The 14149-nt window shown below is 40.6% G+C and overlaps 1 protein-coding gene across 13 annotated transcripts in view; it reads right to left on the bottom strand.

Annotated features, from left to right (window-relative positions):
* The window catches only part of MPHOSPH9 (M-phase phosphoprotein 9), a 50719-nt gene that overhangs the window by 10259 nt on the left and 26311 nt on the right, over nucleotides 1-14149 (bottom strand). For all 13 annotated transcript variants that reach the window (XR_012503676.1, XR_012503678.1, XM_074356423.1 and 10 more), the window contains 5 exons: nucleotides 8410-8457; nucleotides 7468-7532; nucleotides 5977-6078; nucleotides 1540-1674; nucleotides 517-689 (listed from right to left, as the gene is read on the bottom strand). Coding sequence is in view for 11 of the 13 variants with exons in the window: in XM_074356423.1 (XP_074212524.1) it covers nucleotides 517-689; nucleotides 1540-1674; nucleotides 5977-6078; nucleotides 7468-7532; nucleotides 8410-8457 (523 nt within the window). In the remaining 2 variants the exon portion in view is untranslated. The remainder of the gene's footprint in view (nucleotides 1-516; nucleotides 690-1539; nucleotides 1675-5976; nucleotides 6079-7467; nucleotides 7533-8409; nucleotides 8458-14149) is intronic.

Raw genomic sequence — 14149 nt, 5'->3', positions numbered from 1 at the left:
TTTATTTTTAAGTTTTTAAAAATTGAACTAGAGTTGATTTACAATATTGTGTTAGTTTCAGGTGTACAACAAAGTGATTCAGTTACATATCTATACACATACAGATGCATTCATTATTTCTTCTGATTCTTTTCCATTATGGGTTATTACAGGATACTGAATATAGTTCCCTGTGCTATAGTGTAAACTCTGTTGTTTCTCTATTTTATATATAGTGATGTGTTATCTGTTAATCCCATACCCCTTTCCTCTTTGGTAACCGGAAGTTTGTATTCTATGTCTGTGAGTCTATTTCTGGTTTGTAAAGTTCATTTGTATCAGTTTTTAAGATTCCATGTATAAGTGATATCATGATATTTGTCCTTCTCTGACTGACTTCACTTAGTATGAGAATCTCTGGGGTCCATCCATGTGGCTGCAAAGCACTCCACTTTAAAGGAGGTAATATAATAGGAGGACAGAGGAGAAGAGATCTGTGTATCTACACTGACATCAAACAAGGAATAAAACACTTACTAGTCGAGGCATCCTCTTTCTCTGTCTGTGTGCCCCAATTTTTAAATACCTTTTCTTCATCAAGTTCTTTCAAAGCTTTCATGATTGGTGTGTCTGAAGTCTCTCTTTGTGTTTTTATTAATAAACTTGTTGGTGAACTTCCAGGTGAAGGATCCTTTTCCAGAGAACGGTACCTTAAATAATAATTGTAAGACACAAAGTGCTAAGGACTGAATACTTGTGACCCTCCCCCCCCCCCAATTCTTATACTGAAGCTCCAATCCTCAATGTGACAGTGTGTGGAGAGGCAGGGCCCTTTGGAAGCGATTAGGTTTTGATGAGATCATGAGGGTGAAGCCCCCACAGCTGGGATCAGTACCCTTACAAAAAGAGGAAGAGACACCTTGATCTCCCTCCGCACACATGCACCAAGGAAAGAACGTGTGAGGATAGAACCAGGGCCCAGCCTTGCTGGCACCCTGACCTCACACCTCCCGCCGCCAGAACTGGAGGAAACAACTGTTTGTTGTTTAAGTGGCCCAGTCAATGGTGATCTGTTACAGCAGCCCGAACTAAGATGCTTTACTGGGATTATTAAGGGAATAACATGAGGGCTGATAGTTAAGACTCCACGATGAATATGTGTGCTTTAAAATGCAAATCAATTAAAACTGAACCTGCATATAGTAACAGACCAGTGCTTCCCAATCCGTTTCACAGCCTAGCACATACAGACATACAGTATTTATGACGCTCCGGAGTAAATGAGCGAGGTTGTTCATGGAGGCTGGGGCTAGCCCCAGGGTGAGGACCAACTGCAAGCGCTCGCACACGGCTGTGCCAGCACGGGTGGAGACAGCTCTGCGTAGCCTGTGAAAGCAAAACTTCCTAAAAGCACTAGACTTTCAAAGTAAAATAAAAATCAGACCCTCAAAATTGAGACCTTAAAGCGGCAAGAAGATGGCTCTTTACACGGCAGCTCTAAGGACACCTCTAAGGAAACGTAACGGTTCCTAAACGCGACCTCCGACGAAGCCATCTCACCCAGGAACGCGGGTCCCCTCCAGCTGGCCATCCACCTTGCTGTCCTGCGTGTCCAGAGGCTGGCCGGTGAAGATGGAGTACTCTGCTCCCGGTATCAGCCACTTCCGCCGACTGACATCTGAGGTTGCCAGCGTGCTGTTAGGACGAGAGGAGTTCTGAGGCACTGCGAGGTTTGTGCTTCGATTTGCACTGAGCACATACAGGAAACAATGTGCTCTGAAATATTATTTACACAGCAATTTAAAAACCGCATAGAATAATCTATTCTAGCTACATGGACTCTATTTTATGGTTCTTGGTTTCTGTTAGTTATGAATATTCCTGAATCTCAGTCAAGATTCAGGTGCTGTCATATCCACACGGCTCTGAACACCCCCCTAAGTCGCCCCACCGCACTTCACACCCTTCAGACCTGTCGTAGCTCAGGGCACGGGGGGGGGAAGCAAGAGCCCCCGTCCTGCCCCTCCCAGACCAGCACGGGCATCACCAGAGAAATCGACACACCAAGGAGCCTCCTGCCCACGTGCCCAAGCGTCACCACAGCATCTCACCTCAAGGCCTTCGACCCCTGGGCTCCCCATTCTCTGCACAGCAGCCCCTCCGAGCTTCACCAGCACCCCTTCCCTGCTCCTGGGTGCACGCTCCTGAGAATGTCTCATCGCCTGACTCCCTTCCCCACTCACCTTCCACCACACCTGACAGGCAGCTAAGCCCTAAGCCTGGATGGCTGCCGTGACCTCGCTGTCCTTCAGTGTCTGTACTCCCACCCCTGAGCTCTGCTGGATAAAAGCTGCCCAACTGTGTGGCCTGGGGCGTCACGACAGCTCATACCACCACCTCAAGGGGACACCCGACGCTGCTGGTGACGCAGCTTCCTGTATCAGCGAGCTCCAGTTCTCCAGCACGACGACCTCACACCCTCTCCGCTCTCCTCCGGCCACTCACCCCAGCCCTGCCTGCCAGGGGACGACCTCACATCACCCCCCGGAGAAAAAAGGGAACCATAAGGCAAGGTCTCCTGTCTCCCTCTCTCTGCTCCCTTTCACAACCAAACTTTTTAAGAGCTGTCGCCTCTTTTATCTGTTTTCATTTCAATTCCCAGTCACTCCTTTCTTCCGTGTCCCCTAGATTTTTAAATTAAGAATCATTTCAAGCACTCTTGAAAAATCAGAGACTACTATAAACAACCATTGGCCCATACTTAGTTTTAACAAATGCTAACATCTTACCATATGTGTTCTTAATTGTAAGACATACATCGCATTTATATAGTTGCTTGTATTTTTTAAATTATATAAAGGACATAATGTACACACCCTTCTAATGCTGTTTTTTACACTCAACATTACGTTTGAGATTTCCCCGTGTCAGTACGTGCAGCTCTGCCACTCCACTCACTCACCCCCAGCACACGTGGATCACAAGTTAGCGCTCCTCTCTCCTGCTGGTGGGGTTTAGTTTCTCATCAATCACCTTTCAACAAGGCTACAATTAACATGTGTAAGAATTTCTCAAAGGTAAATACCTAAGAGATGAGCTACCAATTTTCAGTCCAACCAGTAGCTGGAGGGCTCCTATGTCGTATCTTTGCCAAACTTCACAACGATTAGACTTTAAGCTTTGCCTGTCCGGCAGTGTGAGTGGTAACCCACTACTGTCTTCATCTGCATTTTTCTTATTAGTGAAGGGAGCCTCTTTTCATTCTCATCAGCCATTTAGGCTTCTCTCCCTGTGAACAACTTGTTCATATTCTTTTATCACATTTCTATTGAGGAGGTTGTCCTTTTCTTATTCATCTGTGTAAGTTCTTTATATTCTGGGCTAATCCTTTACTAATTCCTGTTCACTTTAAAAATGTAAAATATTTCAAATGTGAAGACATACAGGAGATACTCATGCACCAACCATCCTGCTTATAAAATCTTGACTCTCCGCTATACATCCTTAGAATTCTGAAGCGTGGAACACTACACACACCACCGAAGTCCCTGCATACCTCGCCAATCTCATTCTTCCTCCAAGCAACTGTTCATACTATATGTGTTCAGCATTCCATGCATGCTTCTACTTTTACTACATCTGTATGACACATAAGATACGAATTTTGCTAACGTTGATATAAACAGTACCCTATTTCTTCTGCAACTGATTTTTTGTTGTTCCACGTTATATTCTTAAGATTAAACCATGCTGACAGTCTAAGTCTAGTTCAGGGATCGGCAAGTTTTTTCGGTAAAGAGCTAGATAAGAAATATTTTAGGTCTTACAGGCCAGATAGTCTGTCACAGCTCTTCAACTTTGCCACTGTAGTACAAAAGAACCTACAGATGACACATCAATGAGTAAGTCTGGGTGTTTTCCAATAAAACTTTACTCATGGAATTTGAATTTCATATAATATTTATGTGTCATGAAATATTATTGACTTTTTTTTTCCAAACACTTAAAAACAAAAACCATCCTTTGCTCACGGGCCTTACAAAAACAGCTGTTAGGCTAGACTTGGCCTGGGGCTGTGGTTTGCCAATCCTGATCCAGCCTGTGCACATCACACTGAACAGTTTTCTGCGTAGATGTATCACGACATCCTGACAGCCCAGCCGCCAGACACCCAGGTTGTTTTCACTCACTCTTCCACACATTCCCAGCCGGCTTCCACTCCCATCACCCTGCACAAGCCACACTGCCCTCCAGGCCATCAGGAGCCGCTAGCTCTCAAAGCAGACCATCAGTCTTTGTCTCACCTGCTCTCTCGGCAGCTGCTTCATTTGCCTCCTGGGTTTGTAGCAGCTCTTTCTCAGGCTCCTCTGCCAGCTCCTTCTCTGCACAACACCAAAACACTGGGGGTCCTCAGAGCTTTGTCCTGGGCTCACTTCTCACTAAACACACCTATCTACCCTATAGCCTTAAGCCTCTCTAGAAAGATGCCTCCAAAATTTATAACTCTGGCCCAAGACCTCATTTCTGTGCTCCAAATGCAAATTTATCATCACCTGCTTAATTTCCACTTGAAATTCACATGAATTTCAAACTAAAATATTCAAGATGGAAACTCTTTATCCTATAGTCTGCTCTTCCCAACTCTTCCCTGGTTCAATATGTGGCACCCTTAGTTGTTCAAGATAGAAACAAAGGACTTACCTGACCTTACCTGATACCTCCCTTTCTTACCTTGCCATCCAATACATAACCATGTTCTGTGGATTCTACCTCCAGAACCTTCTCAAGTCCTTCCCCTCTGTCCATCTCTACGGCCCCCACCCACCCGCGCCATCTCTCCCCTGGCCCGACTGGTCTCTCTGCTTCTACTCTTTCCTCCCCTCATGGCAGACACATTAAAAAACAGAAATGACATGACACAATTTTACTGTCACAATCTAACCCATCAAAAGCATCCCAACAGACTTAGAATAAAATCCAAACTATTGGCCACGGCTTAGAAAGTTATGTACGATGTGTCTGTGATTTTATCTGGGGCTCCTTTACCCCTTGCTGGGAACAGTCAGGCCACACTAGCCTCCTCTGGGTTCTTCAGACATAAAACTAAGCTCTTTCCTACCTCAGGACTTAACAAGAGAAATTTCTCTACCTAGAACACCCCCTTCCCCTCCACACCTCCCACCTAAACAACTCTGCACACACCTCACCTCTCAGCTCACACGTCATCTCCACAGAAAGGTCCTCCCTGATTCAAACCGTAGTCCTCCCTTTTGTTCAATCTCAAATGTCCAACTTCAGTTATTTACACAATTTTTATTTAAATAATTCATTATGTCCCACAGAGATTAATTAGTAAAGATCTAGAAAAAGTTTCTCATTTGACAATTACAATTTAGAAAGGTTAACATTTACAATTAAATTTTTTTCTGATAAAACATCAATATTAGGAAGTTATCTACTCACTTAATACTACTTACATCAACATCATAACAAAAAAAAACAATTCTAATACGAAAAACACTTACTCCGTAAATGTATTATCAAGGTAATACTCTTAGATTATAACAAAGCTAATTTTGAAAAACTAAAGAGAAATCCATACAGCCTAATGAAGATCACCTCTGTAAGTCTTTCCATTAACATGGGAATAAAATTTCTGGAATTTTGAGATGTGCCAGCCTAATGTTCTTGTCTACAGATGATACAACTGAGCTCCAAAAAAATAAGTGATTTGCCTAAGGTCACACAGCTGGGCACAGTCAGAAACAAAAACATCCCAATTCTCCTCACCCCAGTCTGGTTCTACTATTCCCTCTCTCTGGCAAACGCCTCTGCATAAGAGCTTTCAGGACATCTAACAATTAGATGCTTTTACACATCTATGTTCCATAATGACCTTCAACCCTGTCTTTCTCATGATTTAGACAGATGAGCATCTCAGTTCAATGACAGGGTGCACTATTTCTAGCTTTACAGAGATTAAACAAAATAACTTACTTGGCACGTGAGGGTCTCATGGGAGTTTTAGAATTATGACGAAGACTTAACATGTTTTCATGCTCTACTTGCTTGACCTGAGCTTCAAGTTTTGAAATTGTTCTAATTCAAAAGCAATAAGACAAATTAAGTACATTTCAATAAACAAACAACAAACTTAAAATTCAGCTCAACTATAAATTACTTATTTTAACAGATACTTTTAGGGTGACAAAAGAGCTGCAAATCCATGTGTCTTTTTCATAGTAAAATCCCACCATTCAACTTTAAAAAGCTGAACAAAATCAGGAAGAATAAATAGAAAGGCAAATAGAAAAAATTCTACACAGGAGCATTTCATATGCCACAACTGAAGGAAAAGGGAACAACAAATGGACTTAATACAGCAAATAAAAAATAAATTTGACTGCAGATCAAAACACATAGTATAAATTAAATGAAAATAGTAAGTTCAAGCAATCAAATAAATTTCAATTCTAACATACTTAAGTCTAATATGTATGTATTCATATGAAATATACACAGGCTCTCACAAGAGAGGAAGCAGGCCTACCATCCAAAGCAGAGATAATAAAAAGAACTTCCTGTCCTGAACAATTCTCAGCCCACAGGCAGCTTACCAAATTTGCACCCTGTTCGGAATAAAAGCTTACTTCCAAGTTTACCAACAGGAAATAGGTACCCTGGCCAATTGTTTTGAGGATATTTTGGCATTCTTTCTCTTCTTTTAAACTGAATATGTCTTCATCTCAACGTTTAAACTCAAATTCTTAGCTACTCTGTTGCAAGGAAGGTTCGAGAAAGAAAACTTTAACAGGACTGATGCTTTATACCAATCTGATACGGAAACAATCCCTAAAATTGAATGTATCACAGAAAAGACTTGAGCAGACAAGAAAGCTAGACAGCGTTCTTGTTCCTTCCTATGGGAAGTCCTTAAGAGTACAGTAAAATCTCTAAATGAGGGACATTACTTCTCTCCAAATAAAAAATACAAAAATGTACTCTAAAGCCAATTAGAAGTTTCTAACCACTTGCCACAGGGGCCACTTATGACACTGTTCCTACTTAATCAAGCCCATCAGATCACGAACATAGTCCCTAAGCCAGGTCTCTAAGCAAGCAGCTGACCACAAAATTGGTGTGAATGTGGTTTTCCTTCTGGAGCACAAAAGTAATTCAGTGAACCAGACTGCTTCTTAGAATGCTTTTCAATGCTTTACTGTCACCTAGGTTTCACCTATGCTAAGTAAATATATATTACGTTTAGGGACATGCATGCCTTTCAGACACAGCCACCAATACAGTTTAATCATTTAAAAATCTTTAGCTAAAATCAAATGTATTTCCAGGTCAAGGGAAGATGAAGATAAAATCTAATTTCAAAGTGCTTCAAAATCCTCGTTTTCATCACTTTTAATATAGACATATATTTAAGGACTGAAAGAACAGTTAGAGGTATTTGCTTATTAGTAAGACAATGTATTTTACCTTTTCAGATCAGAAATCTGAGTATGTGCATCAAGCAATTTGTTCTCGGTTGTATTTAATGTATCCTGTGAAAATAAAGGAAAAATTCAGATAGCTGAAGATAAACATTCAGATGTATTCCTTTTATTTTAAAATGCATAATACAAAACTAATCTAAGACTACACCAAAGAACTACAAAGAAAATTATGCAGAAACTCAGCACATATGGCATCAACCAGAGAGCCAATACACATAATTTAAGGGGAAAATGAGAGCGCAAAACACGGGTTTATACAAACAGCTATGTGTAAGCCTGCTGTTTAATAGGTAAAGCCTACTGTGCTTTATTTGATTAGAAACAATCAGTATTAAAATGGACATGTTTTAGCCACCAATTTGACTAAAACGTCAGTAAGTAGCAAAGCTAAAACCTGCAATGATGAGGTTTCAGATATAATGACTGGCCCCTGAGCCCCCGACATCTGGGCCACCCAGCTGTGCAGGCCTTTTCACTAACCTTGAATAATCACAACCCTGCATTTTATGCAACAGAAATACTTGGACCCCACTTACTTACTGTGGGGTTTCAGTGAATTCAAATACGTAGACCCCAAACAGAGTTTTAATTAAGAATTCAAATATAATCAACTCAACCCTACATAAAGCTATTATTTTGAAAATAAAACTTTATATTTAAATAGCATTAAATAATTATTTGCATCTGTTGGCATTCTACACTCTTCTAAAAATTTCATATCATCTCAAATGCAACAGCCATTCAATAAATATTTGCGAAATTAACAAATCCAACAAACTTCTGAGTTACATTGGCAGATATTTGAAAATAAGGATACTGACACAAGAGAAGTGAGTGGTCAAGTTCAAATAGCTAGATGGGGACAGAGCAGGGGAGAAGAAAGGGAGAGAGGGGCCAACGCTTTTCATGAGTCATCAACCATTACCTTTACTCTTTCGTGTTCTTTTCCAAGGGACTCATACTCTCCTAAAAGCTACAAGGAAAAACAAAGAATTGCACCACATTTAAATATTATAATATCAACTGAGGGACAGTCTATAAAATAACCACCCATACTCTTCACAAATGTCAGAGTCATGAAAGAAAAAGGTTAACACATGTTTCAGATTAAAGGCAGCTAAAGAGATAAGTGAACGTAAGTCATGACCCTGGGTTAGATCCTGGATTGGGGAAAAAGGCCATAAGGGAACAATCCGGACATGGACTGCACCACTATCAGATTTCTTTATTTGGATAACCGTCTGTGGCTAAGTACGAAAGTGTGAGGTAAAGGGCACAATGTCTGCAACTTACTCTCAAATAGTCAGGGAAAAAAAATGTGTATGTGGGGAAAAAAAAGATGCCATGATAAAATGAATTTATTTACAAAACAGAAACAGACTCATAGACATAGAAAACAAACTTATAGTTACCAGGCAGGGAAGAGATAAATTGGGAGTCTGGGTTAGCAGATACAAACTAGTATATACAGAATAGATAAATAAGAAGGTCCTACTGTAGAACACAGGGAACCATATTTAATAACTTGTAATAGCCTATTATGAAAAAGAACATGAAAGAATATATATAATGTAACTGAATCACTATGTGTACACCAGAAACAAATAACATTGTAAATCAACAATATTTCAATAAAAAAATAAACAATTTTTTTTAAAAAGTCAGTAAGGAAAAGATCTGTTAAAAAAATGGTACTGGGGCAACCGGTTAATCATCTGGAAAAACAATGAAGTTAAGTTCTGATCACACACCATAGATGAGAGGTAATATGGGGTAGATTAAAGTCCTAAATATATAAAGTAAAGCTTTATAATTTTAGAAGGCAATATATGAGAGAACAACTTTCCAATTTTGGGGTAGAAAAAGATTCTGTAAACAAGACATGCCCAAACCATAAATAAAGACTGTATTTTGGACATTAAAATACAGAACTTGTTGGGAGGGTACAGCTCAGTGGCAGAGTGTGTGCTTAGCATGCACGGGTCCTGGGTTCAGTCCCTGGTACTGCCATTTAAAAAAAAAATACAAAACTTGCACCCTGTAAATGATACCACAAGTAAAGTGAAATGCCAACCATATATAGTACATATAACCACTGAACATCAATCAAACTGGCAAAGAGGTCTGACAAGTCTAAGCACTGGAAATAACCTAGAAAAATAAGAATTCTCATACATTACCAGCGGGAAAATAATTGGTGCAACCACTTCAGAGAGCAATTTAGCAACTGTCTAATGAAGGTGACAGTGCTCGTCTGTGTCCCAGCCACTGCACTCATAGGTACACATACTCTTGTGACAATGGCACTTCCCCTAGATGTTCACAGCAATACTTCTGTTCACACAAGTTCTTCTAGAACCTTGCTACGCCCCACTGAGAGGTGGTGTCTATTTCCTCTTCCCTTGAACCTAGGCAGTCCTTTGGGACTGCTTAACAAACAATGTGACAGAAGTGATGTTAGTCACAAAAGGCTTGGCTGTCAGGATGCTCTCTCAGGAGGCCTGTCCTTGGTACTCAGCCATCATGCTGCCAAGAAGCCCAAATGAGGCTACATGGAGAGGAACTGCAGCCACCCTCAAAGGCCCCCAACCTCGGAGTTTCCAGCTGAGGTACTAGATCCCACAGGGTGGAGGGAAGCTGTCCCTGCTATGCCCAGTCCAAGCTCCTAGACCACTGAGTCCACTATCAGAACATGTCCAGTTTTGGGGTCACTTGTTTTGCAGCTCTGGTAATTGGAAAAATACCCTAGAGGTACTTGCACACATTTGCATGGGAGACATGTATTGACATGGTCATGGTAGTGCTGCTCATAACAGCAACAAAAGAACCTGGCAACAGAAAGATACATAAACAAATCATTGAAGATTCACACGATGGAATACTACACAGGGATGAGAAATGAGCTGGTGCTGCATGTATCAGCTTGGACAAGTCTTACAAATGGGAAAAGCTGCAGAACAGTAAATACAGGATGGCAGCATCTATATAAAAGATATTCAAGATATGTCAAACAAACATCAGTGATGGAGCATCCGCACACGTGTGATGACACAAAGACAGACACAGGAATCACATTTACACCATTCAGCCCAGCTACTTCTAGCGAGGCAGAGGTGATCAGAAGAGGGTATGTGGGGGGCTTCAGTATCTGAAGCATTTTAATTCTTCACGTGGGTGGTAGGTCCCAATGTATTTGTGACAGTATTCTCCACATCTTTGTGTATGCCAGAAATAGTTCAAAAACAAATGTTTCAATACAAGTGAATAAAAGCTACATGTATCAACATAGTAAATCTCAGAAGCAACGTTGAGAGGAAAAAACAGGCTGCAGAAGGATATATGCAGTTCAATCCATATATAGTTTAAGAACATACAAAACGCTACTTACGTATTGTTTAAAGACACATGCATATGTCATAAAAGCAAAAAGCAACCCATAGGGATAACCAAGAGCACATTTAGCACAGCGGGTACCTCCAGGGAGGGAGAGGAAGGAACAGAAGAAAGTGTTTCTGCTATGACTTGGGTGGCCAGCATACGGGTATTCAGTAATTATTCTCTGTACCTTTCCATATGCTTACATACATGACATGACAGATGCAAAAGAAGTCACTGTTATCACTGGCAATATTCATGTAATGTCAACTGAAAACAACATTCTAGCTTTCCTTTGCTGCTTCACTGCTACTCAAACATAACTGTGGTGGGTTTTCGAATAACTAAAAACATAAACATACCTAGACCTAAGCTTCTAAGTACCACTCTGCACTTAAAGGAAACAGGACTCCTCAGAAAAATGACTTCGGGCTGGGGCTAGAAAAGCACAGGATGAGCCTGGAACGTCTCGCTGTGGCAGGACACCTGGAGGGGCTCAGAGCATGCTGGCAACGTGTCAGAAGGCCACCGAAGCCGGCTGCACACGTACCCCTCTGGCCAAAGCTAAGACGAGGCATCAAAATAAAAACCATGGTGAAAAAGACTGTAACTTCACTGAATAAAATAAGATCCACAAGTTCCATTGATTAGTATAAATAAAGGAGAAAGGAAGGCTCCTCATTCCAGAAGGTAGAAGGAATAACAACGAGAAAAAACACCATTTGGCCACCACCACAGTAATTACTGGTTTCACACATGACTCCTCAGGGCAGGCTAAAGCTAGTGGGTAAAGCTGATGAGAAGAACGTGACTTACAGAGTCTTAAATTATACAAATTACTCTCTTATCAATTACTATTATTTCCAATGAGGGGCAGGATATAACTTTACAGCAGGGAGCCCTGGCAAGCACTACCTTAACCAAGTGACCAGAGTTAGCATCTGAAGTTCACACGTCCCTCCTGATAGGACGTGCCAGGAGGGCTCCGCTCACTGCTGTGGGGTGACTCCTGTGCATTGGGACAACTGGAAGCTAACTGCGATGAAACACACACCCAAACCCCTACAGTGTGCCGTCCAGCAGAACTTCCTGCAAGGACGGAGGCACTCTCCCACTGCACTGCCCCATGCAGTGGCCACTACCCACATCGGACTACTGAGCACCTGAAATGTGGCCAGTGCAACTGAGGGACTGAGTCTCTCCTTTCACTTCACTGTAATCAGTGTAAGTTTAAATAGTCACATGTAGCTAGTGGCTACCATGTTAGAAAGCATAGTTCTCTAAAATAATTAGTCTATGATCTTCAAAGAGTTTTAAGGCTATAAAAGACAAAGGAAAACTGAGGAACTGCTCCAGATTAAAGGAGATAAAAGAGATGCGACAACTCAATGCAACATGCAATCCTGGATCAGATCCTGAACAAGGGAAAAGAAAATTTCTTTTGATATAAGGAGCATTTGTAGTATAATTTGCAAAAACTGAATGGAGTGTACAAATTAAATAAGATGACTCTATTTATGTTAACTTCCTAATTTTGCAGTGGTTATGTAAAAGACTGGCCTCATTTTTAAGCATACCTTGAAGTATTTAGTGGAAAAGGTGCAGTGTATCTCCAACTTACTCTCAACTAGTTTAGAAAAAAATCTTTACATGTGGACATACTGATAAAGCACATACTGTAAAATGTTAACATTCAGAATAGAGATGAAGGGTATATGTAAATTCTTTATACAGTCTTTACAACTTTCTGTAAGTCTGATATTATGTTAAAGCAAAAAGCACAAGTACAAGTTTTAAAAACCAGGAGCTCATGTACTCACAGAAGCTAGAATTATTCTATTAATGCATACGAATAAGAACAGTAACAATCCAACTATGGAAAGTTCTAACCAAACACGGCATACGGAACAGCGCTTCTGTGTGCTCCTTCCTGAAACTTTACTAAAATGACTGTAAAGGAATAAAAAACATAAGGCTTGCTGATATGACATGCTGAAAATGGTACTTTATCTCTGAGATTTTCCTCCAAATAACCCCAGTCTAATCATGAGAAAAACATCAGACGAATCTCAAGGGACATTCTACAAACTACCTGACCAGTACTTTTCCAAACTGGGAAGGTTATGAACAGCAAGGGGAGTCCGAGAAGCCGTCACAGCCAAGAGGAGCCTCTGGAGACAGGACGGCTTAGAGTAATATGATGTCCTGGAAGGAGTCCTGGGGCAGAAAAAGAACACTAGGAAAAAACTAAGGAAATCTGAATAAATTATGGAGTTTACTTAATAATGATATACCAATATCGGTTCATTAATTGTGGCAAAAGTGCCACACTAATGTAAAATGTTAGTAACACGGGACATGGTGTGGGGTGTATGGGAACACTCTACCATCTTAATTTTTCTGTAATTCTAACTATTCTAAAAAAAAAAAAAAAAGCATTTTTTTAAAAAGAAAAGTGTGACTGCAACTACAAAAGTTTTCAGATATGGAAGGCCTCAAAATGTCTCTCATGCCTTCCTTTTCCTAGGGAAGTGTACTCTAGCCAAACTGTTAGACCAAGAAAGAAGATACAGGACCCACACAAAACGACCGACACAATGCAGGGAAGAGTCAAACACAATTCCTAAGATGATGACCAAGTCAAGTCCTAGAAATCTGTGTAAGAGACCTGAAGGGCAATCAGTTCAGACTGAAGCAAGCGTACTGGGGAGGCGGGGGGAAAGTAAGCTCTGTGCATATAAAAAACTAAGCAGATTTTTAAGAAGGCAATTATTAAGCTAGGAATAATAAACGTTGTAAGAGACAGGAAATATAATCACTGAACACTGCAGCTTAGCTCTGAAAAATATGTGCATCGACATAATACTGAATTCTGATTCACCTATAAATGACAATACATTATATTTAAAATCTAAGACAACACTGACTGGAAATCATACTACTTTATGTATTATTATTTACTAAAATACTAAGAGAAAAAAATGCTGCCAGGTAAAATATAACACTGTAATGTAAACATGCAGTCCAATGTCAGAGCTGTCGAAATGTAAAAGAATAAGCTTCTTAGAATCCATTAAATATACGAACCACACTGGAAGGAGGGGGAGAAGAGTTTGTGTGGGGAGCTAAACCGTGACCTTGCACAGAAGGAAGTCAATATACAACGTCTGAAACTGACAGGGAAAAGAGCAATGTAAGTTTGTTGTTTAGAAACATGAGCAAACCTTTAGAAGAAATAGCATAAAGAGCTGAAAATAATGGCCTCTAAGGTAAAGGACTCCAAGGCAGGG

The sequence above is a fragment of the Camelus bactrianus genome, chromosome 32 (assembly GCF_048773025.1).
Source record: "Camelus bactrianus isolate YW-2024 breed Bactrian camel chromosome 32, ASM4877302v1, whole genome shotgun sequence".
In the NCBI taxonomy this organism is placed as follows: Eukaryota; Metazoa; Chordata; class Mammalia; order Artiodactyla; family Camelidae; genus Camelus; species Camelus bactrianus.
This window is presented reverse-complemented; position numbering and strand designations above follow the sequence as displayed.